Source organism: Schistocerca americana, chromosome 11 (genome assembly GCF_021461395.2).
Source record: "Schistocerca americana isolate TAMUIC-IGC-003095 chromosome 11, iqSchAmer2.1, whole genome shotgun sequence".
NCBI lineage: Eukaryota > Metazoa > Arthropoda > Insecta > Orthoptera > Acrididae > Schistocerca > Schistocerca americana.
In genome coordinates this window covers 36,144,432-36,171,523 of record NC_060129.1, presented here as the reverse complement: position 1 = coordinate 36,171,523, position 27,092 = coordinate 36,144,432, and the positions used below count along the sequence as shown (strand labels likewise).

General features: G+C 45.7%; 1 protein-coding gene across 1 annotated transcript; it reads left to right on the top strand.

Moving 5' to 3' along the window:
* The first annotated feature begins 707 nt into the window (after nt 1-707).
* On the top strand, nt 708-27,092 carry LOC124553211 (26S proteasome non-ATPase regulatory subunit 10-like). Its single transcript, XM_047127104.1, has 3 exons — nt 708-751; nt 7,010-7,282; nt 26,612-27,092. Exons 1-3 carry the CDS (start codon nt 708-710, stop codon nt 27,090-27,092), a joined length of 798 nt encoding a protein of 265 aa, XP_046983060.1.

Below are 27,092 nucleotides of genomic sequence, written 5' to 3'. Positions count from 1 at the left end.
CGCAGCAGTAGTATTGAGTCTAGCTGGGAAGCTGACACACCCAGTCCCCATAAAAGCACGTTGAAGCGGAAGTGTACCCCACCTCGCACCGTATTTAATGTCCACACACAGGTTGCTAATCGCAGATGGAGTTTTATAGTGAATGTTGGCCTACTGCTGATTTATCTGCCACCGTTAGAAGCACTTCTCTGTGCTGACAACCTTACAGCGAAAATGGCCTATCAGCTGTATAGGGATCCAATAAAATGGGTTGCACTAGTATAGCTATGGGGCCTGCAGCCCACTTTGGTTACATTGTACATTCAGGCCCGCTCTTTTTGTTTCTGGGCGGGTGGTGGGAAACAATTTCACGAGCACGCGGTACAACACAACACCCGCGTCGGCAATGAAAAAAAAATGGTTCAAATGGCTCTGAGCACTATGGGACTCAACTGCTGAGGTCATTAGTCCCCTAGAACTTAGAAGTAGTTAAACCTAACTAACCTAAGGACATCACAAACATCCATGCCCGAGGCAGGATTCGAACCTGCGACCGTAGCGGTCTTGCGGTTCCAGACTGCAGCGCCTTTAACCGCACGGCCACTTCGGCCGGCAGGCAATGAAAAAGGCAAGCCGCTCTGTACCTGATATGTTGTAAGCTGCGAAGTGTGCCTCGATCTGGGCGATGTATTTTGGCCAGCGTTCCACGTCAGGATTCAAGGCACGAAATGGCGGCGCCGTCGGTAGAGGCGGCGGCGTCGGAGGCACCGAAGTAGCTGCAGTTTGTAGCGAGATCAGTCCACTTATGGCAGCAAGCAGCTGCGTCATTTGCTGAGCCTGAAACCGGACAAGATTGGACAGCGAAGCCCGTTCCTGTGGCGAAACCACGGTTTACACAAATGAAAGGCTTATCCTGAGGCTAGCACGAAAAGAAAGCAGTACCGAGCAAAGAAAGGAAATGTTAGGCGAAACCTCGTCGCCAACTTTTGTATCCTGCCCGGAAGGCGGCGCGTGGGTAGGAGCAGTAAAAGGCAAAACACCTCGGTACTGCTTTTCAAATATAAATCACCTTTACTCTAGCAAGAAGAATACATAACTTTGCAATGTGATGCGAAGTGTCCCGGCCGTCTGCTCTCCATCAAATAGGCAGAATGTGGAGCGGAGCTCGTAGATCTGCACAGCTCCGACTAGAGGGCGCTGTCGTCGGTGTCAGTCGTCGTGCCGACCTAATAACTCTAATACGCCCTGGCATCGTTGCTATCGATACCACAAAAAGAGTGGGCCTGAATGTACAATGTAACCAAAGTGGGCTGCAGGCCCCATAGCTATACTAGTGCAACCCATTTTATTGCATCCCTATACAGCTGATAGGCCATTTTCGCTGTAAGGTTGTCAGCACAGAGAAGTGCTTCTAACGGTGGCAGATAAAACAGCAGTAGGCCAACATTCACTTTAAAACTCCATCTGCGATTAGCAACCTGTGTGTGGACATTAAATACGGTGCGAGGTGGGGTACACTTCCGCTTCAACGTGCTTTTATGGGGACTGGGTGTGTCAGCTTCCCAGCTAGACTCAATACTACTGCTGCGTTTCTACATCTACATCTACATTGATACTCCGCAAGCCACCCAACGGTGTGTGGCGGAGGGCACTTTACGTGCCACTGTCATTACCTCCCTTTCCTTTTCCAGTCGCGTATGGTTCGCGGGAAGAACGACTGTCTGAAAGCCTCCGTGCGCGCTCTAATCTCTCTAATTTTACATTCGTGATCTCCTCGGGAAGTATAAGTAGGGGGAAGCAATATATTCGATACCTCATCCAGAAACGCACCCTCTCGAAACCTGGCGAGCAAGCTACACCGCGATGCAGAGCGCCTCTCTTGCAGAGTCTGCCACTTGAGTTTATTAAACATCTCCGTAACGCTATCACGGTTACCAAATAACCCAGTGACGAAACGCGCCGCTCTTCTTTGGATCTTCTCTATCTCCTCCGTCAACCCGACCTGGTACGGATCCCACACTGATGAGCAATACTCAAGTATAGGTCGAACGAGTGTTTTGTAAGCCACCTCCTTTGTTGATGGACTACATTTTCTAAGCACTCTCCCAATGAATCTCAACCTGGTACCCGCCTTACCAACAATTAGTTTTATATGATCATTCCACTTCAAATCGTTCCGTACGCATACTCCCAGATATTTTACAGAAGTAACTGCTACCAGTGTTTGTTCCGCTATCATATAATCATACAATAAAGGATCCTTCTTTCTATGTATTCGCAATACATTACATTTGTCTATGTTAAGGGTCAGTTGCCACTCCCTGCACCAAGTGCCTATCCGCTGCAGATCTTCCTGTATTTCGCTACAATTTTCTAATGCAGCAACTTCTCTGTATACTACAGCATCATCCGCGAAAAGCCGCATGGAACTTCCGACACTATCTACTAAGTATGTGCAGAGGATCGCTGATGTCAGACGTAAAGTGTATCCTGCAATTTTATAGCGCTCTCCCTCTTAAAACAGTAAAGGAAAGTAGCCGTAATGCAGGGTTCAGTAGAAAGCATCCTCCGTCACACACCTCACTGTGACACGCAGTGTGCAGGCGCAGACGGGACGCGTTCCGACGCCAGCGGCGGGCCTGGAGTCTGTGAAGCGTCCAGCTCACCAGCTCTGGAGAGATCGCGCCGAGGCACATTGTTGAGGGGGGGAGCCGTTACTACGGAAACGGCTGCGGGCAACGAAGCGTCCCAGTTCCGGCGACGTTCCGCACGAGGCGAGCTGTCTGGCTGGTTTTCCGCGAATCGGTGAGTCAGTAAACTGTTTAATTAAACAGTGGGCGGTCCACTGAAGAACGGGATACAACCCGTCGACTTCGGCAACTGACATCATAGCTTGCTCATAGATATTAATGTCTTTACTTTCGAGCCATGGATAATAAATCGGTTGTCTACTGCGTACAAGCGCCATCATTGTAAACTGAAGTGACTCAATGTGTTTTTAAAAGACAGCGCTAAATATTGGGTAAGAGTTTTTTTCCTTTGCATTTGTTTAAATAATTGGTTCTTTCCTACTCTTTCGGTATTCAATTTCGTTCTTAGTAAGTTTGAGACAATTTGGAAGAATAGCTTTTCATTTAGAAGAAGTATGATGAGGTGACCGATGCTTTGAGCTCCCACTTCCGTGAGAGTGTCAATGAGGTGGCTGCACGCTACAAATTCTTTCGCCACCGGCGTGGCCCTACTCAGCCGAATAAATCTTGATTAGCCGACCTTCAGGGACTAACTTCTGATTCCGACTTTAATTGCTCATGTGGACGCTCATATATGGATGTAATGATTGGAGACGCTATTGCGCAGAATGTGGCGGATCACCGCATCCGCGAACAAATCCTCAGATTTAACCCTCTAACGGTAAGGTTGGGGTCGGATCTGACCCTAGTGAGTCTGTTTTGTTTGTAACTCCCCACTCCCTTTTCTGAGAGCGCTGTGGTTCCAGCTACCCTGCCAGCCAGTCGTCCCGAGAACGCCGAGGCGGCCACGTCAGTCTGATGGGTGACGTGCAGCTACCCTCTCTGTCCGAAACCTACATTACCCGCGCTCGCGTTGGATCCGACCCCACCTTACTGTTTACGTCACGAAACTTCACCTTACCGTTAGAGGGTTAAAAACCCGTCTTTGCAGGAAGTAGAGGACTTGCTAGACAGACAAGATACTTTAGACATGGCTACTTCCGCGTTCGACGTGACCCCGGGTCTGTGTACTGTTAGCGTGCCACAACACGGGCCCTCCAAGCCAGCCACGCCGCGTAGCTCGCGCGCTCGTAAACACATCTGAAACCAGGCACCCTCTAAGAAACTTAAATCATGTGCGAACTGCTTTCGTGCCCACCCACGGGACAATTGCCCATCCCGTCAAGCACAGTGTTATTTTTGTAGTAAGAAAGGACATGTGCAAGCTGTGTGTAGTAAGAGAAATTCTTAGCCACAACTTGTCTCGCGTTCGCGGAACTCGCGTGGGTGTCACCGCAACGGCAACCGCCATGATCATGATTCACATCAGCCTATGGACGTCAATGCCATTTATTCAAAGCCTTCTCCTTCACGTGCTTCGAAAGTTCGTCGTGTGAATCAAGTTTTGCTAGACACTTCCTCTCGCATTCAGCGCGATGCGAGGAAACTTTTTGTGACTTTGAACATTTGTGGACGTTCTGTTCGCTTGTAGCTGGACACTGGTGCGTCAGTTTCCTTACTGAACAAATCTACGTATGACTTGCTTGGTTCGCCCCCGCTTCGTCGTTTGCATTCCAAGCTGACTGCATTTACTGGACAGGAAATCTCAGTGCTCGGCGTGTGTAGTTTGCTACCCACGTATGGTGCAACGACCCGTACAGTGTCTTTCCATGTGCTCCGCTCTAGTGATGCTAAGAACATTTTTGGCATGGAGGCGTTTGAACTTTTTGGTCTCGCAATTCAACACAATGTACTTTGCATCAACGCTAGACAGTGCAGACAGTGTTGCCGCATTGTGCGATGATTTTGCTGAACTCTTTTCTGATGGACTTGTTTGTGCCAAGCACCTTGCAGCGCATGTTGTAGTTAAAGACAGTGCCACGCCTATTTTCCGGCGTGTACCGCACGCCCTGCGCGACGCCGTAGCTGCTAAACTTAACGCATTTGCAAGACAGCGGTGTCATTGAACCTGTCTCTGCTTCACCATGGGCTTCGCCTATAGTGTGTGTGAAGAAACGAAACGGTCGTCTCCGTATTTGTGCTGACTTTATGTCTACAGCAAATCCCCAGTCAGTGGTAGTAGCTACATTTCCCTTACCGCGTCCTGAAGACATTTTTGATGAGCTTGGTGCGGGAAAAATCTTTTCCACGATTGACTTGCGGGACGCATACTTTCAGATTCCGCTCGACGAACAGTCGCAGCGCTATTTTGTGATCAACATCCACCTTGGATTGTTCAAGTTTCGCCTCCTTCCGTTCGGTTGTGCTTCGGCTCCTGCTATTTTTCAGTCTTACTTGCTGCAGTTGTGTCCCACTGTCCCTGGTTGTTGCAATTATCTGGACGATGTAGTTGTACCAGGTCTCACCCCTGACGAACATTTGCAGAATTAGCGTGCCTTATTTACTGTACTTTTGCAGGCAGGACTAAAGTGTAACAGAGACAAATTCAAATTTTTTCAAACTGAGATTCTGTATTTAGGACACATATTAACGGACAGGGTATCAACCCCTCGCCGTCACATCTCAGTGACATTAGAAATTTTCCAGCACCCAGGAACTTCACAGAACTTCACAGAACTTCAATCTGTGTTGGGCAAAATTACAAATTATACCAAATGCAGCGCCTTTGCATCGCCTTCGGCGTAAGTACGTTCCTTTTGTTTGGTCTTCGGAATGTGACGCTGCTGTCGACAAGCTCAAATCTGCTTCGTTGAGTGATCGCCGTTTGATTCCTTTCGACCACTCCAAACCAGTTGTTTTGGCTGTCGGTGCATCTTCTCACGGCATCGGCGCGGTTCTCTCACACCGAATTAATTCTGTCGATCGCCCGATTCCTTTTGCGTCTAAGTTGCTCAGTTCTGCCCAGCAAAACCATTCTCAAATCGAGAAAGAAGCTTTAGCTATTGTATATGGAGTGACAAAGTTTCATGATTTTTTGTACGGTCGCAAGTTCTATTTGGTCACCGACCATAAGCGTTCGACGTCGTTGTTTCAACTGTCAAAGCCAGTTCCGGCCCGTACTGCACAAAAGTTGCAGCGTTGGTCTTTGTTTTTGTCTAGCTACAATTACGAAATTTTGTTTCGGCCTATGGCCCAGCATGATAATTCCGATGCTTTGTCTCGTCTACCTATCAGTCCTGACGACGAGTCTGATTCTTCCGAATTGTCATGCATGTTTAATGATTCGCAAGATAAGGTTAGCTGATGGTTTTCCGGTGGATTTTCGTCGCATTGCTTCCGCGACGGCCGCCGATTCTTCTTTGCAGACTGTTTTACGGTTCCTTCGTACTCAATGGCCTCCGTCTGCTATGCAGATTAGTGATCCCCTTGTTCGACGTTACTTTGTGCAACGGCACAACTTGTCTGCACACCACGGTGTTACTTTGTTACGAACTGACAATGATCAGTCTCGTGTGGTTGTACCTTGCTCTTTGCAGTCGGAAATCCTCTGCTTACTGCACGTTGGTCATTGGGGGTATAGTGCGCACGGAGCAATTAGCGCGTCGTCACTGCACTTGGGTCGATATCGATAAGCAAATTGAGAATTTGCTTGCTAATTGTTGCTCTTGCGCGGAACATCAATCTGCTCCCCGCCAGCGCTTCTTTGCGAGGCCGACTCCTACTGCGCCTTGACAGCGCGTTCATATTGATTTTGCGGGTCCTTTCTGGGACCCCCGCTGGTTGATAGTTATTGATGCGCACAGTAACTTTCATTTTGTTGTGTCTATGTCTTCCACTACATCTGCCAGAACTATTCTGTCTCTGACGTCTATATTTTGCATTGAGGGCCTTCCTGAAGTTATTCTCTCGAACAATGGCCCCGGTTTGTGTCCACCGAGTTTGAAGTGTACTCTGCTGCTAATGGCATTCGCCATCTGACTTCAGTCCCATTCCACTCTCAGTCGCACGGCGAGGATGAACGCTTTGTGCATACGTTTAAGTTGTGCGCCACGCACTCTCGCGAGCACACGCTATGGACTTCCCTTGCTTCCTACCGCTCCCAACCATGCGGCGCCCATTCCCCAGCGGAATTGCTACATGGCCGCGCCCAACTGTCGCTATTGCAGCTGTTGCACCCACCGCTGCTTGCTCCTGCTGCTTCGCCTCATTCTGGCTTGGCGCCGTATGCTTTGGTTTTCTATCGCGTTTTCTCTGGCAGGTGGCACTGGGAGCAGGGGCGCATTCTTTGCTGTCTTCACCGCGTCTTGTTTGTAATTCCTGGTCTGGCACTGTCCAGTGGCACCGGAACCAGATCCGTTTGTGTCGTCCTCGGTTTTCTGCTGCTGGTTCTTTTCGGGCAGAATTGGATGCTTAGCAGCTTCAGCCACCTCAGCCCACGACTCCACCGACGGTGCCTCTGCTGTTCCCGCCTACAGTGTGGGCTCCCTGGCCTGCACCTGTGGTCCGGTCTGCCACGCCAGATGGGCGCCTTTCGCCGCCGCCACGCCCCCACCTCCGGCCACCACTGTGTTCCTCCGTGGTGCTGGAGCCAATGGACGCTGCCGTCACGTCGTCGCCGACATCGCCCTTGGAGGTTGTTGCTCTGCCTCCTCGTCCGAGCATACCCAGTGGCGGTGTGCGTCACGGGCAGGTTCTCAACGGGGCGTTTTCCTCGTCCCCTCTCGAGCAATTCGGGGACGCAGGCGGGCAACACGCCCTAGCAGTTTCCCTGTCCACCCCCTCAATTGCGCCGCCCCTGAGTCTCTCCGACCACCGTCGGAAGCCCTATTGCAACACGGTGTGCCGTTTCAGGGCGGAGGGGTGTGGTATCGATAGTTACAACGCCCCAGCGTAGGTGCACGCTCTTAGGTTGATAATACGACAGCGGTCGAACTACGCTGACCACAGCGCCCTATAGCTGACACTGTGGAGTTCTATGAGCGCCCCTTCATATTCAGCCCCAGCTGATCAAGAGCAGACGACCAAGCAACATAGCTTCTACATCGTAGGGGGCTCACCGTTACAGACTTTGCCTTTGTTACTTCGATGATAGTTTGTCCAACTACTACTAACTGTTAGCTTTGATACACTAACAGCTTCACACCTACGTGCTCATCAAGCCTAAGTTAAGTGTATGTCTTTGAGTAATATTCTCTATTAAATGTGCTTTTACTTTACTTGCAGTACCGACGTGCTTTACCTCAAAAATTGTTCAAATGGCTCCGAGCACTATGGGACTTAACATCTTAGGTCATCAGTCCCCTAGAACTTAGAACTACTTAAACCTAACTAACCTAAGGACATCACACACATCCATGCCCGAGGCAGGATTCGAACCTGCGACCATAGCAGTCCCGCGGTTCCGGACTGAAGCGCCTAGAACCGCACATGCTTTACCTCACCGGCCGCTACTGGCTTCTCTCATTGAGCCTATTTTGCAGATCACAGGAGCAGGCCCACAGACCGTCGTCCAGGCGTGATACAAAAATGTGTTTTAAGGGGCACTTGACCACATTTAAGTTTCATAATAGCAAGGAAATATGTCATAGGTGCCGACCCAAGCAAGTTAAGAGCTAGTTAGGGGTCAACCTGGGTACTGGGTCTTTCCGAAGACGGGAAAAATGTAGTGGTACCACCGTTTAGGACACGGAAAGTTAGTTTTGTGCAATATTCTGACCACAAGTTACAGCAAGGTACAGGCTGGATTGCAGTGAGTTACACAACCAACAGTTGCGAAGTAGAATGGAGGCCACAGGGTTGTCAAATTGCTGAAATAGTATATGTAACGATTTTGCATGTCACAAGTCACAGGCCGCGTGTTTTGAGTACGTAATGTGAGGCAGCACGTATGGCAAAACAGAGGTGCACAGTCATGTATAAATAGCTGTGGGTTCCTAACGAGATTCATTCAAGTGGGGCAGCTCTCCTGGACGGCGGGCGTGTCACACCAGCAACTACAGGCAGCCGCAGATGGGGCGCCAGCATTCCAGCCCACGGCAGATCGCTGGTTCGACCCTCTGTGGCAGATGCAGGGTCCATAGCCTGCCAGCAACTGGCCAGTCCACGGCTCGCTACCGCGGGCACTCGTCCTGGCTTCCAACACACTCCGGAGGCGTCCCGAGGAGGCCCGCAGATTGGGATGCCGGATCACAGGCGCATGTCGTCGCCGCGGCCTCAGCCAAGCCAGCGAGGAGCACGCATCTGGTCCCCTGTGGCTCACACTGAGCGGCGCTGCCACCATCCTGACGTCGCAGCAACTCCGCCGCCGTACCAGGCCGATGCACAACAGTGCGTGCATGGGTCACTGAGGCAGCCATTCAGCACCAAGCCATTACGCAGACAGCGAAGTGGTGTCCTGAGCATTGTGGAACCCAGTGACCCAGAAGTAGGGAAACACGGCACTGTAGCTGGAAACAATAAATCACTCGGAAAGCTCGCATGAGTCTTATACGGTGCCTTCTACCTCTTCCTGCTACATTTGATCATCCTGATACATTTGGTGAGAGAAGTTACCGCTAAACAGTAAGCGGGTTGTGCTGTAGAGGAAACAAGCTAAGGAACTCCCAGGATGGAATTCATCTGGTGACTGTAGCCACGTTAGTCTCTCAGAGAGAGGTCATCATGGAGAAGTACAATTCAATCACGACACAATTCCTCTGACGCATCATCAATCTGAGGTTGAGAGGGTTACAGTAAATGGGTTGTGGTGCATCAGAAACAAACTAAAGGAATCCCAGGAGAGGTTCCATTCCGTGACCGTAGCCATCATATCCTCTTGGAGAGAAGACGGCATGGAGTGTGAAGTATTCAATCGTGATGCAATTTCTGTGTTGCATCGTCAATGTGAGGGTGCGAGAGTAACAGTAAACAGGATATTGTGCATCGAAAACATGCTACTGGAATCCCCGGAGAGGAATCATGTGGTGACTGTAGTCACTTATGTCTCTCGGGGAAAAGTAGTCATGGAGGCGGTAGTATTCAATCGCGACGTAATTTCTGTGTCGTGTCGTCAATATGACTGTCCGAAGGTTCAGAAAAAAGGTTATGGTCCATCAGAGACAAGCTAGTGGACTGCCAGGAGATATTCCATGCTGTGACTGTAGAAATGTTAGTCTCTCAGAGACAAAACAAGCATTGAACCTGTATTATTCAATCCCAACATTATTACTTGGTTGCATCATCAAGGTAAGGGTTAGAGGCTTACAGTAAAGGTGTTGTTGTGCATCGGAACAAGCTAATGGACTTCCAGAAGGCTTTCGATGTGGAGACCGTGCACATTTAGTCTGTTGGAAAGAATTCGGCATGGAGCCTGAAGTATTCAGGTGTCGGGCAATTTCTGTGTTGCATCGTCAATGTGAGGGTGCGAGAGTTACAGTAAAAGGCTTGTGGTACATCAGAAACAAGCTAATGGATTCCCAGGAGAGGAACCATGTGGTGACCGTAGACACATTAGTCTCTCGGAGAGAATTCGGCATGGAGCCTGTAGTATTCAATCCCAACGAAATTTATGTGTTGCATCATCAATGTGAAGATCCGAGACTAACAGTAAATGGGTTGTGGTGCATCGGAAACCAACTAATGGTCTCCCAGGAGACCTTCCATTTGGTAACTGTAGACATGTTAGCCTCTTGGAGAGAATTCGGCATGGAACCTGCAGTATTCAATCCCGATGTAATCTCTGTGTTGCATCGTCAATGTGAGGGTGCGAGGGTCACAGTATAAGGCTTGTGGTACATCGGAAACAACCTAATGGACTCCTAGGAGAGGTTCCAAGTGGTGACCATAGCCACGTTAGTCTCCCAGAGAGATGCCAGCATGTAGCCGCTAGTTTTGAATCGCAACTCAATTTCTGTGCTGTATCGCGAATGTGAGAGTGCGAGGGTTACAGTAAATGAATTGTAGTGCATCGGAAACAAGCTATTGGAATCGCATTAGAGGTTCCATGCAGTGACCGTAGCCACGTTAGTGCCTTGGAGAGAAGTCGGCATGGAGCCTGTAGTATTCAATCACTATGCATTTCCTGCGTTGCACCTTTAATCTGAGGTTGTGAGGGTTGCAGTAATTGAGATGAGTTGTATCGGAAACGTTCTAATGGACTCCCAGGAGATTGTCCATTCGATGACCATAGCCACGTTAGTCCCTCCGAGAGAAGCTGTCATGGAGCATGTAGTATCCAGTGGGAACGCAATTTAGGTGTTGCATCCTCAAAGTGAGGGTTACAGCAAACGGGTTGTGTTGCTTCAGAAACTAGCTAATGGACTCAAAGGAGAGGTCCATGCGGTAACCATATCGACTTCAGTCTCTTGGAGAGAAGAGAGGGTACATGTGGTGACTGTAGACACGTTAGTCTCTCGTAGCGAAGTCAGAATGGGGCCTGTAGTATTGAATCGTTACGCAATTTCTCTGTCGTATTCTCAATGTCAGTGTGTGAGGGTTACAGTAAACGAATATGGTGCATTGGAAACAATCTAATGGACTCCCAGGTGAGGTGTCATGTAGTGACTGCAGAATTGTTAGTCCCTCAGAGAGAAGTCAGCATGGAGCCAGTACTAACCTAATGCGTCGCAATTTCTGTGCTTCATCGTCAATGTGCGGGTGCGAGGGTCACAGTAAACGTGTTGTAGCGCATCAGAAACAAATCAATGGATTCCCAATAGCGGTTCCATTTGGTGACAGTAGCCATGTTAGTCTCTCTGAGAGAAGTCGGCATGAAGCCTGTAGTGTTCAAGACTCAATTTTTGTGTGGCATCGTCAATGAGAGGGTGCGAGCGTTACAGTACACAGGTGGTGATGAATCGGACACAAGCTAATGGACTCCCAGGAGAGGCTCCATGCGGTGAATGTAGACACACAAGTCTCTCGGAGGGAAGTCTGCATGCAACCAGTATTATTCAATTGCGACGCACCTTCTGCATTGCATCGCGAATGTGTGGGTGCGAAGGTTACAGTAAACGGTTTCTGGTGCGTTATAAACAAGCAAATGAACTCCAAGGAGATGTTTTATGTGGTGACTGTAGAAACGTTAGTCTCTCCGAGAATTGTCAGCACGGAGTCTGCAGTATTTAATCGCGATCCAATTTCTGTAACGCACCGTCAATGTGAGGATGCAAAGGTTACAGTAAATGGGGTGTACTGCATCAGAAACTAATTAATGGACTCCCAGGAGAGGTTCCATGCGGTGATCATAGACACATTAGTCTCTTGGAGAGAAATCAGCATGGAGACTGTAGCATTAAATCGTGATGCAATTTCTGTGTCACATCATTAATGTGAGTGTGCGAGGGTTGCCCTAAACAGGTTCTGGTGCATTGGAAATAAGATACTGGGCTCCCAGGACAGGTTCCTTGCAGTGACCATAGCCATGTCAGTATGTCTGAGAGAATTCGGCATGCAGCATGTAGTTTTCAATAACGACACAATTTCTCTGTCGCATTGTCAATGTGCGAGTGCGAGGGTTACAGTATATGGGTTGTGGTACATTAGAAACAAGCTAATGAACTCCCAGGATAGGTTCCATGCAGTGACCGTTGTCTGTAGTATTCAATCGCGACGTAATTTGGGTATTGCATCGACAATGTGAGGTGCTAAGGATTCAGTTAACGGGTTGTGGTGGATCGGAAACAAGCTACTCTTCTTCTAGGAGAGGTTCCATGCAGTGACCGTTGCCACGTCAGTCTCTCGCAGAGAAGTTAGCATGGAGCCAGTACTAGTCTAATGCGTGGCAATTTCGGTGCTTCATCGTCAATGTGCGAGGATCACAGTTAACGTGTTGTGGCGCATGAGAAACAAGGTAATGGACTCCCAGGACAGGTTACACTTGGTGACTGTTGACACGCTAGTCCCTTGGAGAGATGTCGGCATGGAGCGTGGAGTATTCATTCAAGACTCAATTTCTGTGTCGCATCATCAATGTGAGGGTGTGACGAGTATGGTAAATGGGTTGTGGTATATTAGAAACAAGCTAATGGACTCACAGGATAGGTTCCATGCAGTGATTGCAGACACGCTAGTCTCTCGGTGAGAAGTTGGCATGGAGCCTGTAGTATTCAATCGCGACGCAATTGCTATGTTGTGTCGTCAATATGTGAGTGCGAGGGTTACAGTAAACAGGTTGTGGTGCATAAGAAACAAACTACTGGACTCCCACGAGGTGTTCTGTGCAGAGACCATGCGGTGAGCGCAGCCACGTTAGCCTCTCGGAAAAAAGTCGGCATCGAACCTGTAGTATTCAATGGCGACGCAGTTTCTGTGTCACATCATCAATGTGAGGGTGTGAGGGCTCCAGTAAATATTTTTTGGTGCATCAGAGAGAGGATACTGGACTCACAGGACAAGTTCCATACGGTAACCGTTGCCACATTATTTTGTCTGAGAGAAGTCAGTGGTGCCGATAGAACACAGAAATTTCGTTGCCATTCAAAACTAAAGGGTACATGCCGACTTCTCTCTGAGAGACTAACGTGGATACGGTCACTGCATAGAACCTCCCATGGGAATCCATTAGCTTGTTGCGACTCACCACAACACGTTTACTCTAACCCTCCCACCCCCTTTTTGACAATGCTACACAGAAATTGCTTCTTGATTGATCCCAGCAGGCTCCATGCTGACGTCTCTCAGAGAGACTAACGTGGATATGGCCACTGCATGGGACCTCTGCTGGGAGTCCAGTAGCTTGTGTCCGCTGCAGCACAAACCTTCTAATGTAACTATGGTGTCACCACCAGACACCACACTTGACTATGCAACACAGAAATTGCGTCGCTACTGAATACTACGGGCTCCGTGCCGACTTCTGTCCGAGAGACTAACGTGGCTACGGTCACAGAATGGAACCTATCCTGGAAGTCCAACAGGTTGTTTCTGATACACCACAACCCATTTACTGTAACCCCGGCAAAATAACATTGACGATGCAACGAAGAATTTGCGTCGCAATCTTCAATGTGATGTTGCGAGGGTTACAGTAAATGAGCTGTGTTGCACCAGAAAAACGCTGCTTCCTCCCAGGGGAGGTCCCATGGTTTCAACCTACTCACATTAGTCTCTCGGACAGAAGTCGGCATGAAGCCTGTAGTATTTAATTGTGACGCAATTTCAGTGTTGCATCGTCAGTGAGAGGGTGCGGACGATAACCCTCTCGCGGGTGCAGCGGCCGAGCGGCCTGGCTGTGCGGCCGGATGACGGGAGGAAACGCAGTGCTGGCCTGGCCAGTGGGAGGCGGACTCAGCCCCGTGGTCGCTGTAGGCTGCGGCTGCGGCTGCTGCAGGCTTCCCGCACGTTTCTAGTCGCACACAACCACTGTTCAGTAATTTTTTTCCTAAAAACAGCATACCCTGTGTGGCCACAGTGGTTATAGTTTCTGATAACCACGAAAGAGACCTTCAAAATCAATCAACACTATCAGTTATATGTTTATTATGGGCTGGAAACATTTGGTTTAGAAAAATGATGGGAACTTGTTTAATAGTAATTACTGTAACCTGAGACTTACACCGTCGATGTATGTATCTACGACATATTAAAATTTCACTAACATGGGACGAATGTGTTTCAAGATATACAGTTTTAAAGTTAGTAGTCCGTAGCGAAAACCCCCTAATATATATATATATATATATATATATATATATATATATATATATATTTCCCTGGATATACTTATCTCTGAATTGTAATATCATTACTGTTACGTTTCTGTTTCTGTTTGAATCAATAGTGTGTCTGAGAGACACATGTACAATTTTGAAGTCAGTAGTTTCCTAAATTCATACTAGTTAATGACAGGCCAGTTATTATTGTGTGTTTAATGACCTGAAACGGATTCTATTGATGGTGGTAATAGAACTCCTTCAATGACAATAGGTCGATGCAGCAATTAATTTCATGTATTAATTTTATTGATGTGTAGTAATGAGTTATTGTGTTTCTAATTATTTGAGGCAGATGTCAATCTGTTGTAGATGCCAACTAGTTCAGGGATTAGCTCGTGCCCATTCGTGACTGTTGCTGCTCCTGTCTGGGGGGGTTCATGTCGAGCCCGTATTGGAAACAGCTGAACAGGCGGGTGTCCGTTTTCTGAGCATACTTGTTGAATCTCACGAGCTTGTTTGCTCACATGAAATTTTATATGTTATATGCTAAATTATGTGGCACCTGCCATTTATCCGATCTGTTGTGTGCCATGGTATCTGATTGTTGCCTGAACTCTGAATTAACAATCACTGTCACAATGAAAGAGTCTTTCTTTCTTTCTTTGTTTGGGCCTTGGCCCACAGTTACGCAGGGTTGGCCATGGTTAATCGGATGTGGCATGGCAAGTTTAAGTGGTGGCCGGATGCCCTTCCTGCCGCCACCCCGTACCCCCTGGGAAGGAATCAGTGTACCCCAGCTGTCTGTGTCTAATGTAAGCCATGGAATAATGTGAATGTGTTGCAAATGTCTGCGAGCAGTGTAACTGAGATGGAACGTGGCGACCAGCCCAGTATGCACCTACGGGGATGTGGAAAACCGCGTAAAAACCACATCCAGGCTGGCCGGCACACCGGCCCTTCGTAATTAATCCGCCGGGCGGATTCGAGCTGGGGCCGGCGCGCCTACCCGAGTCCAGGAAGCAGTGCGTTAGCGCTCTCAGCCACCCTGGCGGGTGTCATAATGAAAGAGTACATTAGTTAAATTTTAGTAAATTGTTCTTCAGCCTAACTATAATTTAGAGTATATAAAATTTAACTCATTTCAGTAAATGTGTAGTAGGACATTAGTGCCGTGTTTTTATGACTGTTAAAATTTAAGTAATTAATTTTCACCTGAATGGTAATTTTTAAAGATGTGTGGTAGTTTTAAACGTGTGATGGTTTTATTTGTCAAGTTCTCTTGTTTAAAGGTACCAAATGCAATTTTAGTTGCAAATGTCGATGGTGATTGCCTGATATGTTACTTTGGTCCAGCCCTACCACCCTACAGCCTAATGTGCTGAGTTCGTGTCGTTGCGAAAAAGGTGTGATTACAAGTTGTCTCGACATTTCATTGGTAGCAGAGCGTGGTTCTGTTTCTGGTTTCCTGTGTCAGGCATCACCATCCATTGTTGTATCTGGTGATAAATTAGGTTATTTATCTTAACTTGTAGTTTTCTTTGTGTGAGCAATCTCTGTTGGCTGTATTATGTTACAGGACGATGAAACCAGTCACCCTCAGTCCCGGGATGTCCAGGATTGAGGCATTTGAGGAGAGAGCAGCTAGTTTATGAGCTTACGATACGTGGGGCGGCGACTGATGGGACGGTGAGGGATCTGAGCACACGATTGCGGGGAGTTTTGAACCGTCCGGTATGCCTCACTGGGGAGGGCAATGGTGAGGTAGGTCCAGTGTTGTCCATGTGTGCTGCGTCTCTTTCCAGTGTTTGGTAGAATCTTGAGCTTATAAGGGATAGTAACCTTTCCCATATACAGATTAGCTGGGTTCAATCCCAGCTCATTCACTGGATTTTTAGATTGGGAGATTTAGAACAGTTGAAAGTTACACCTGGCAAAATGTCTCAGAGAGCTGTGGCACTGCAGTTTGATCTTAACGCAGTAGTGTTTCAGGGGGAAGAGAGCGTAGGAGGAGGTACATTGGTACAAGAACCAGTGAATGAAACGGAGCTGGAGGGAAATTAACGAAGGTTGGGCAGCCATTGTTTGAGCCATTTGCTAAGTTACCTGAGCAATGCTCACTCCGAACTATGGGATTCCTTGAGCTTGGCTGTTTATCTGTGTTTGGTTTCCCACCGTTGTTGCGGTTATGTGTATCGATATTTGCACGATCTACCATCTTTGGTCTTGTGCCTACAAACTTTTAAATTTACTGTTAGACATATTCGTGGTAGTGATAGCCTACAAACTGAGATCTTGGTACACTTTGAGTTTTCATGTACCAACTGGTGGCTAGCAAGTCATTTGTTCGGTCGGTCTGTGACTGTCTCTTGGATGGGTTACTGATGGCTAGTGGGAGTGTGGGCAGTCGGTCGGTTGGTGCGGACCAGGGAGGATATCTCCATGCGGTGCAGTCGGCTGGGTCCGCTGGTGGTCACTACAGTGTAGGCGCGTGGGTGTAGCTGTCCGATCGCTACGAGCTTCGTGGCTCGCCGACCCAGGACGTCAAAGTTGAGTGGTGTCTTAAGTACCCAAGCCACGCTCATGTTGTGTCGTTCGTTTCGGTGGTTCGCTGATGAGGGGCTTTTCCTGTGAGCAACACTCAGTGTTTGTAGTGGTTAAATCGACACGCCATGTGGTGGAATTAACTACATTGGTTCACTACAATTCAAGTGCTTCAGCGGAATTTTCTGCCTTGTGCCCGTTAGTGCTCTGGTTACCTGCCCTGGCCACTGACGTAAATTCAGGCAGTGTTTTTTTGGTGGAGTTAACTATGTTATCTTATTTCAAATTCAAATACACTAACGGAATTTTCGGCCTTGTGGCCGTTAGTGTTCCAGTTACCTGCCATGGCCACTAACGTAATTTCAGCAGTGTCCTTTCCTCACCTGTTGTCGCTGTCCAACACGGTGTGTTGTTTTGACAGCTTAATACATATTTCACTGTGGATAATCACATCCGTAACAGTTCAGTCTTTGAGTTTTCATGTACCAACTGGACGCTAGCAAGTCATTTGTTCGGTCGGTCCGTGACTGTCTCTTGGTTGGGTTACTGATGGATGAAGTGTACTTGGGCCCACCTCCTTTCTCACCTAAGTGAACGTTAATGCTTCGAGGGCAGACCCAACCCCCCAACCCCCTGGAGGCGTCTGAGTGCCATTGTCTATACTGACCCTTTTCATGAGTGTTTAATGGTCTGTTGGTAATCTATTTAGCCAATGCTTCAAACAAAAGAAATTCTTATTGTGTTTTATGTAAATCAAGGGCCGTCAGCCCATATAAGTAAGTTTGAATTGTGGTAAGAGGATATTTTACTGAAAGTTACTGTTGTTGTATTATATATCTTTCATGTAGCCTGCTGTCAGCCACTTAAAACTTGAAGGTTTAAGGTATTTTGAATTTTTGGAAAATCAATTTTGGGCCTTCAGCCTCTTAAGACCTTATTCTTAAGTTTGATTATCGTCATTGCGTTGCCTTTTCACTTAGTGTGCTCTCGGCCACTTAAAACTTAAGGTTTAAGCTATTTTGAATTTTTGGAAAATTAACTGTGGGCCTTCAGCTGTTTAAGGCCTTATTCTTAAAATTTCCCCTTAAGCGAAAACATTGCAGCCTTCTGCCTCAAGAGATTATGGTAGTATATTTTAAAATTTTGAAATTTAATGGTGGCCTTCAGCCATTGGTATTGCACCTTGTTTATGTTTGTTCTGTCCTCTTTTGCCTTGAGGTTTTCAGCCTAATTGTGATTATACATATACATTTTAATTATTTTATTTGCATTTGTAACTGCATGTCTTTAGTCACTTGAAATTTATCTTGTTGATTTTGAAAATTTCTTGTTTGGAGTCCTTCAGCCATGAAATAACTAGATTTTGAAAGCCGTAGTTGTAAAGGTTCAGCTATGTGCCGTTTTGGTATCTTGTGATAGTATCAAAGAAGAGTCGTACTAAATCCTTAGCAAACACAGTACAGTCGCCGCCAGGAGCCTCTGCTTGAGCAACAGAAGACTTTCGTCTTTAAAAGATAAGGCCTAACTACTTTACTCTTCCAATTCTGTTCCTTTAGCTGACTAAAGGTGTATTGGCATCCTGTTGCTCCCTTACATAATTGAATAATAGCAGACGCTCAGTCAAAATGGCACCCATAAGCTCTTCTGGCAGACGCTCTTCCTCCTCTGGGAAGGACTCTTACCATTCCTCAAAGGCCGGCTGGTGTGGCCGTGCGGTTAAAGGCGCTTCAGTCTGGAACCGCGTGACCGCTACGGTCGCAGGTTCGAATCCTGCCTCGGGCATGGATGTGTGTGATGTCCTTAGGTTAGTTAGGTTTAATTAGTTCTAAGTTCTAGGCGACTGATGACCTCAGAAGTTAAGTCGCATAGTGCTCAGAGCCATTTGAACCATTCCTCAAAGATTCTGCCACCTCCATCGGCCACAACGTTATCACTACCACGAATATGTCTAACAGTAAATTTAAAAGTTGACAACCAAATACCCATCATGCTATATGGCCAGCGCACTGCGGCCCAGCCTGCACCCAAGTGTCTGGTTATGTCTCCAATTTAAACTGCTGATGCTCTAGATAATTTTTTTCTGTTGTAAATAATACAGCAAATGCCTTAACTTCATAGAAATAATATTTTGCTTAGAGAGGGATCAGCGCCCTCTAAGAATATGTGGCAGTGCAGCTGCCTCCCACCCTATCCAACCCCCGCCCCCCCCCCCCCCACCCCTCCGCCCCCCCCCCCCACCCATCGGTTCCTGTACCAGGATCACAGCCATTTCAGACATCGATGGATTAGTTTGCACTATGACACCTCAGTTAAAATCTGGTTCAGCGAATACCGATGCTCTCGTTAAGGCTGTTTAGCCTCCCAAAGACAAAGTATTGAGAGGCCCTTCCTGTCTCATATCATTAAGTGGATCTGCCAATTGCGCAAAATTCGTCTCAAATCAATGGAAAAAGTTCGTCATCCCGATAAAGTGAACCAGCTCCTTCACATTTGTTGGGTGAGAGGGGAGCGGCTGTCAAGAGCGAATGCCTTAAGTGTGTTGCTGGTCAGTTTTCACCACTATTCATAAAATAGGTACTCCCAGAAAGATATCTCCAGCTGAGCAAATCATACTCGCGATTGTTTGACTGTGAAGCCAGTTTCCCTGAGCCGCTGAAGGACCTCTATAATATGCAGTAAGTAGTCGTCTAAGTAAGTATGACAATATGGTCAAGGTAAATACAGTGGCTCTTGAATTTGGAAAGCATCTACTCCAATATACTTTGGATTACAAAGTGGCTCCTGTGGACAATCCGGATGGAACCCAATTGTATTCACAACAGTTACAATCTGTAGTAAAAGTCGTTACTTGTTCCAAGGCCTTGGCCAAAAAAATTGCTAGGATGTGTGACTAGTGTCACCTTGTGAAAGCACCCAAAACATGAATGAAGATTGGACAATGGAATGGAGTGAACCACTGCCTTTGTGTTTAACTAACTCTAATCCACTACTGGATGCACTCTATCCTATCACTTTGATGCAACAAGAATGGGCACCAGATAGAGTGAATGCAGTTGCTGAGGATTCCCCAACTACACTCACGTCTTGCCACCTTCAAGCACTGGAAGTCTACAAATCCTATACCAAGCTAATCAGGTTACTTTAACTCTCCAAATCTAAAAGCGCATATACACACACTCCTTATTGAAACTTGCCCGTATATACACGATACATTTGACCCTGGTGTGCACTATTCGCATAGAACATTCCCTTCCCATTGTGTCAGATGCCTCCCCTACTCCGAAGCTGAATGCAGTTCTTGGCTTCAATACCTTTACTTTGGCCCCAGTAACTTCTAGCTACGGTCCAGCTGGGCTGTCCTCATAGCCTCCATAGCTCAGAAAACTCATGTCAAAAACTGAAAGTAGACAACACAGCAGGTAGAACCTTTCTGCACAGTTAGCACCGAAGCAAAGAGGACGTCAACTTTAGTTAATGGTTCGCTGGAAGCTGTACAAGCGCAAGTGAATGCAATCTGAAAGCGATTGAATGCAGTTTGCCCACACACATCAGATCGACAATGGAGAGAATTTTCGTTCGCTGTTGCACATTTGCTTGTATGCATGGCTGTATAAAGGAGGAGTTTTGTTAATGATGTGGATAGAACTGCAGCGGTATTTAAAGCTGGAGTAAACTGTAAAACATTCCTTGATTAAAATGCGGGAGAGACGTAATGGCGCAGCTCAAAGGTGCGTTCTTAATAAATATTATTGCGCTCCCTCGAATGGAAAGTAGAGTAAATGGAAACAGTTTCCTTATACAATACATAGTTAATTTGTGTGCTCATATTAAAGATGTGCTGGTTGTTTGAATTTCAGATTGCACCAGAAATCAAACTTTAATTTGACTAAGTAGTTAATAACTCTTCTTAATGGGTTGCACATGACCATTACACTTACACGTCCGTCAAGGCAGAAGTACATTGGATGCAATATATACATACACTGAGGAACCAAAACGTGACCACTGGCCACCACTAGAATGTATGCTATTTGGCTGTGTTGTGGGCACATGACACGATAGTGAAAGTGTATAAGCAGATCAGAGGCGAGTGAGTACTCATTTTAGTGGTAGTATGGGCCTCAAAAGGAGAGATCCAATATTCTGAATAACTTTGACAAATGGCAGATTGTTATAATCAGGCGCATGTGAATGGGAATTTCGGATATGTCTAAGCTCATCGACTGTTTGCTTGCTACTATCCTGGGCATCTATGGAAAGTATCTAAAGGATAGCGAAACTGTGAGTGAATTAAAAGGTGTTCAGTGCCTAGGTCTCATCACAGAATATGGAGGTTGGAGGCTTGTCCACTCAGTCAAGTATGATAATAGGTGTTAATCTATGGCAGAGCTGTTGACTAGAGTACAGTACTGGAGCAGGCACAAGAGTTTTGGAGCACACTGTTCAGTGCACGTTGTTGAACATGGAAGATGATGTCAACGTATTCACATGTTGACCAAATGAAATTGGGCACAGGTTCATAGAGACTGAACAATATGCCAGTGTAAATGTATCACATGGGCGAATGAATCACACTTCATGTTACCACTTCATTGATGGTCATGCCTGGATAAGCCGTGTCAGTGAGGCAGCTGCTGTAAACATGCAGTGTTTATGGACGTAGCCACCGGGGCAATATGCAATGGGAGACATTTCCTGACTTTCTACGGGACTTGTGGTGAACTCAGGTTGCTGTCTTGCCCACAACAACTGCCTGATCTGCACCCAATGGAACACATGTGGGGCACCAACTTCATGCCCATAAGCCACCGGCCTGTCACTAATGAAAGTTCTGTGACCCGTGAGTTGATATATACTTGACATATACCTCCAGAGCCCTACCAGAGATTTCTTGAATCCATGCCATGCTGAATCTTTGTTACGTTTTGTTCCAAAGATGAAACAACAAACTATTACACAAGTGGTCATAACGTTTTACCTAGTGTATATATATATATATATATATATATATATATATATATATATATATATACTGTCTTTCCCACTGTCTTTATATATATTTATATGTGTGTGTGTGTGTGTGTGTGTGTGTGTGTGTGCGTGTGCGTGTGTGTGTGTGTGTGTGGGTGGGTGGGTGGGTGGGTGGATGTGTGGGTGTCAGAGAGAAAGTGGGAAAGACAGTGGGTGTGAGAGAATGAGAGAGTGTGTATGTATGAGAGTGTGTGCTTTTCGCCTACAAACTGAGGTCTTGGTACGGTACACATGATCCAGAAATGGCCAAGTACTTTCTCAGGTCCCTCTGTTCCACGAGCGATTTTTGAGACAAGCGTTTTCATAAATGCAGGCAACTTGTGACATAGCAAACGCATTTCCAAAATTGGATACGTTGGTGGGCTAACTTATGCAAAATCCAAAATCAGATGGACATTAATGGAGTACGCAAATGAATATACAGCACGGCAAAAAAAAGGACAGAATATCATTTTGCGCGTCTCTGCAGCCAATATCAACAGAGACAGCACACAGTACGATTTTTTTAGCATTAACCTGACAAATGCCGTAATGATTTTAACAAGTGAGGCAAGTACGTTGAAGACCACACATTGTCTTTTTTCATTGATCAGGACAATAAAAGAGAAAACTAATCACCAATAGAACAGCTAACTGGCTGGGACGGAATATATCGCAGTGCCAGACATGGGAAGCAATTATACAACTAATTTTTACACATTTTACCACTAAATATGTGAATTCAAAGAACAGTAGCACTGCATGAGGCTTTTGTTACGGGAGAATTACTGCAGAATGTAATGACAAAATCTGTAAGATGATCAAATCATCTTCAAAAATAAAGCATTAAGCGTTGATGGAATGCCTGTGAAATTTAATGGGCACTTATTGTTGATGACTGACTGACAGTTTCAGCTGAACCAATATTTCCTAGAGATTTTGTGGATGGGCCGTTGGTGTTAACATAAAAGAACAAAGATTGTCACTGCAATATTGTAGACTAACATTAATCAGTGAGCATGTGTTATACATAGCGGACTAAAACCATTACTGAAAAAATCAAAATGTGTACCAATACAGTATATCAAAATTTATTACTGGAACGATCTATTGAAAAGAATATACAATTGTATTTTGCATCTCACCGACAAGCCAGACGTAGCCATAATGTTCGTGAACTTTGGCAACATGTAGGAGTGATTTAACTACCAGAAGGTTTATGCATGATGCACAACTTTATAATGGATGATACCTCCAGAGTAATGCTTAACAGGCAGCTTATGACACCTTTGTCAACAATAAGCCAGATTTGATAGGGATATACGTTACGAATAACTGGCATGGAAACCATCCCAAAACATTACAATAAATCTCTGTTTCCATCATGACAACAATATCTCACGAATATGCACATGAAACGAGTTTGCTCATCAGCAAGAAGCGAGATATGTGGAAGAGCAAATAAATTTTAACACATGTCCAAGTGACATAACCAAAAATGTATTACAAAAAATCTCACCTGACGGTTTCAGGTGTTCCCTTTAATAGTCTCAAGATGTACCGCTTTAAGATGACAGAGATATGGTTTCCGTTAACTGGGATCGTAAACTTGAGGCAATGCTTGCAACGATGAACGACCATGATATAAGAATTTTTCATGAGACAAAAAAATTAATCGTCATCAATGCATATGCCATCAGTAAAACGAATTATTTTTACAGCAGTCCTTCCACGATCCATCTCATTTGCTAACAGAACATGGGCAATGGCATGTTGCTTAGTGTGGTGTGGCAAAATGTTCAACTCTGCCTTTGGTACTACAACACTACAGCGCCCAGAATTACTACTGGTACTTGAGGCAGGTACTGAAACTCAAGCAATGGCGCTGGACATCAAATAAGACAAGAAAACACTACACAAAACCACAATTCTATAGCCAAGTATCCCTTCATGTCGTTGTAGCCCCATAACACGACTTTCTTATCAACATAACATAATTAGTGATACGATCGCTGTCAGAGAGAAATTGTACTTCATTTTATCAAGTCTACATCTGCAGTACATGTAATGATGTTTAATAGACTAATTGCTTAACAAAGCTGCATTCGGGAAAAAATTGCTGTGATCAGCCGAGCAAGTGACATGCATTCTGAATCGAGACGCAATCTTGAAACAAGTTGTAACTATCAATCTCACCATAAGTAACGAAAAGGAAAATAGAAGACACACATGCTTCAGGAATAAAGAACTCATTATTATCTGTTAGAGTGAAAGATTTAAAGAAATGGGTACTGCAAGTACTGGCACTAAATAGGAAATCAGGATTCCAGTGCTGGTCTGGCACGAATTTTCAGTTGTTTCCAAAGTTTCTTTACATTTCTGGTGCCCAGTTTGCAATGATATCGTTTCATTTCAGTGCATTTGATTCATTTCACTTACTTTTCCATTATGTAAGGTGCCTTTTCACATATTGAACACATGATAAATGGATGATATTTTGTCATAAGACTCTTGGTGCTGCCAGCTATCATCAAATGAAACTCTCTAATTTCTTACACAATATTTTCGAAGAACTATTCTTTTCAATGATGTTGATATGTGTGTAGTTTATGAGCAAAATAATGATGATGATAAGAGAAAGAAATTGAAACGTTTTGGAACATAGGAAATAAGAATGCCTCCTTATTCACACATGTGATTACTCAATGCCTTGTCCATGAGGGCTACATCATATCGACTGCTATCAGTGGTAGGAATGCCACTCACGAGACAGTGTGGTGTCATGTGGCAGCTCTTCAGAGAATCACATTTCACCTTTACAGTCACTTAGACGCACTGTAATACGTACACCAACATTCCAGCATACAAAATGGCTCCCACTAACTCATCGTTCTAGAATGAGCTAAGCATGGGTCGTGGAGTTGAAAGCAATGATGAGGCAGTGAGCTGCTAATTTAAGTTCTGAGCAAAGAAAATTCACTGTAATAGTGAGAGAACACGGAGGACAAAGTATCTACAGACGTCACTGATCCCAACTACTTTTCAACTGATGACCATTAGAACAGCATTGGTGGATGTCTGTGTGTAAATCACGTTTGTTGCTCCATATGAGTGTGTGTGATTTCACAATTGACAGCTTTACCCACATTTGTAGGATCATTAGACATGGCTTTCACATCTGTCACTACTTCGTGTGTTTTAAAATGAAATACTACCTCTGTTATCACTCCATGTCATATTTTGCCTCCATGTAAACTGGTGCACACTCCAGAGGCAGCCAAAATTGTATCACCTCCACCAAGGCAACACATAGGAGAGGACTGTGGGGGTTCAAAGTACCTCCAGGCATGACAACTGCACAGTCTTCCAAAATTCACAGTGACTATATCGCCACTTGATAGAAACTTCAACAAGCCTTTCACATAATTTTCAGAACTCTAAATTCATTTAGAATATGTGAACTGTGTGAGCTCATAATGAATTTGTTTGTACTAACTCATTTCCAGGTGAATTAGTGACATCAGCATCTGCATTTAGTAATGAAATTTACAGTAAAAGAACTGATTGTTTGGTTTGTAGATGTTGGATTTATCAGCTGTAACATCCCTCCTGGCAGAATGAGCAAACGACTTTGTTCTTAACTGCCTTTGATTTACATATACGTTGCTGCACTTCACTTGTCAGCACATGTAACAAACGATTCGTGATATTAGAATGTAGATAATGTCTGTTAGGCTCACTGCAGTTAGTTGTCACGTGGCTGTGATGAGTTGGTGGTTCGTGGTACCTACATCAATGCCTTGAGGTATACAATGATATCAGGATGATGAAATTGGTTTATGGAAATCCACCAAAATTTTGGTTTACTCTCAGAGTCCATATGTTTTACTGATGGGTTTATATAAATGGAAACCAGAAGAAACTATTTAAAATTTGTGTCTACGTGTGTGTGCGTGCATGTGTGTGTGTGTTTGTGTGTGTGTGTGTGTGAGAGAGAGAGAGAGAGAGAGAGAGAGGGAGAGAGAGTGAGTGAGTGAGTGTGCGTGGTGAGAGAGGCACAATTGCACTTTCCTGTCTGTCCATATCTGGGTGAACTTGGCTGTATGATTGTCAAGATGTGCATGGACATTCTCCCAGTGGATGATTTATGTGGTTGCAAATGTGATAATTTGCATGTAGCAGGACATACGTAATATGTTTTAATGGATGGGAGGGAACGCTGATATACTGTCATTATTGTATATTAAATATTTTGATTAAATGAAACTAATTTTCTCTAATTAGTGATGTATCGAAGAACTTACATATAACTGGACTGAAATTTTTGCTACACTGTAGGGATATTATCTTCAAATACCTAGAGGCAAGACTAGTTTCACGTATTTCCTTTTTAAGTGGCAGAATGAATTATGGACCCATGCAGCTGGTGTTCTTTGTATTATGTGTACGTTTCAGCGAAGATAAGCTATTGCTTAACAATAAAATCCTGAACTCAAAGGAAATCACGATTTGGAACTAATTACGTCAAAATGTGAGAACTGAATTAATTGTGAGAAGGAATGTAGGAAGTTTTAATGGAAACTGGATGAGGGCTACCTTATATGCTGATTTTTTCAGCGCTCTATATTAACGAAGGAAAACCTGTAGTTTTAAAATTTGTCACTGGACGGATTCTGAATGTTACAGTTTCACATATCTGACAGTTTCCTTCAATTTTCTTGTGTGTGTGTGTGTATGTGTGTGTGTGTGTGTGTGTGTGTGTGTGTGTGTGTGCGTATGTCTAATAGTAGAGTGTAATAATGTCTGTGACTCGTACAGGAGTCTTTCTCGTGACGAGAAAGGCAGGAGGCTTATCCAGGCAGCTCAGGGCGGTGAAACGGAAGAGCTGAGGGCTCTGCTAGCAGCGGGGGCAGATGTGGGGTCGATGGACGGCGACAGGAGGACAGCTCTGCAATGGGCAGTGTGGGAGGGACACGAGGAAGCGGTGACGTATCTACTGGAGAGTGGAGCAGAGGTGAATGCCCGGAACGTCAGGCACAACACGCCTCTGCACTCAGCCGCAAGTGTTGGCCATGCGGCTGTGGTGAGGCTGCTTATGAGGGCCTCTGCTGACGCCAACATCAGAAATCTATCGGGATATACGCCGCTGCACTGGGCGGCACAAGAAGGCCACTTACAAGGGGCGACTGTGCTGCTGGAGTTTGGAGCCAACATGGAGGCTAGGGACGATGAGGGGAATACACCCCGTCAGCTTTCCAGGAAGAGCAACCATCAGCAACTGGTACAGTTGCTAACATGA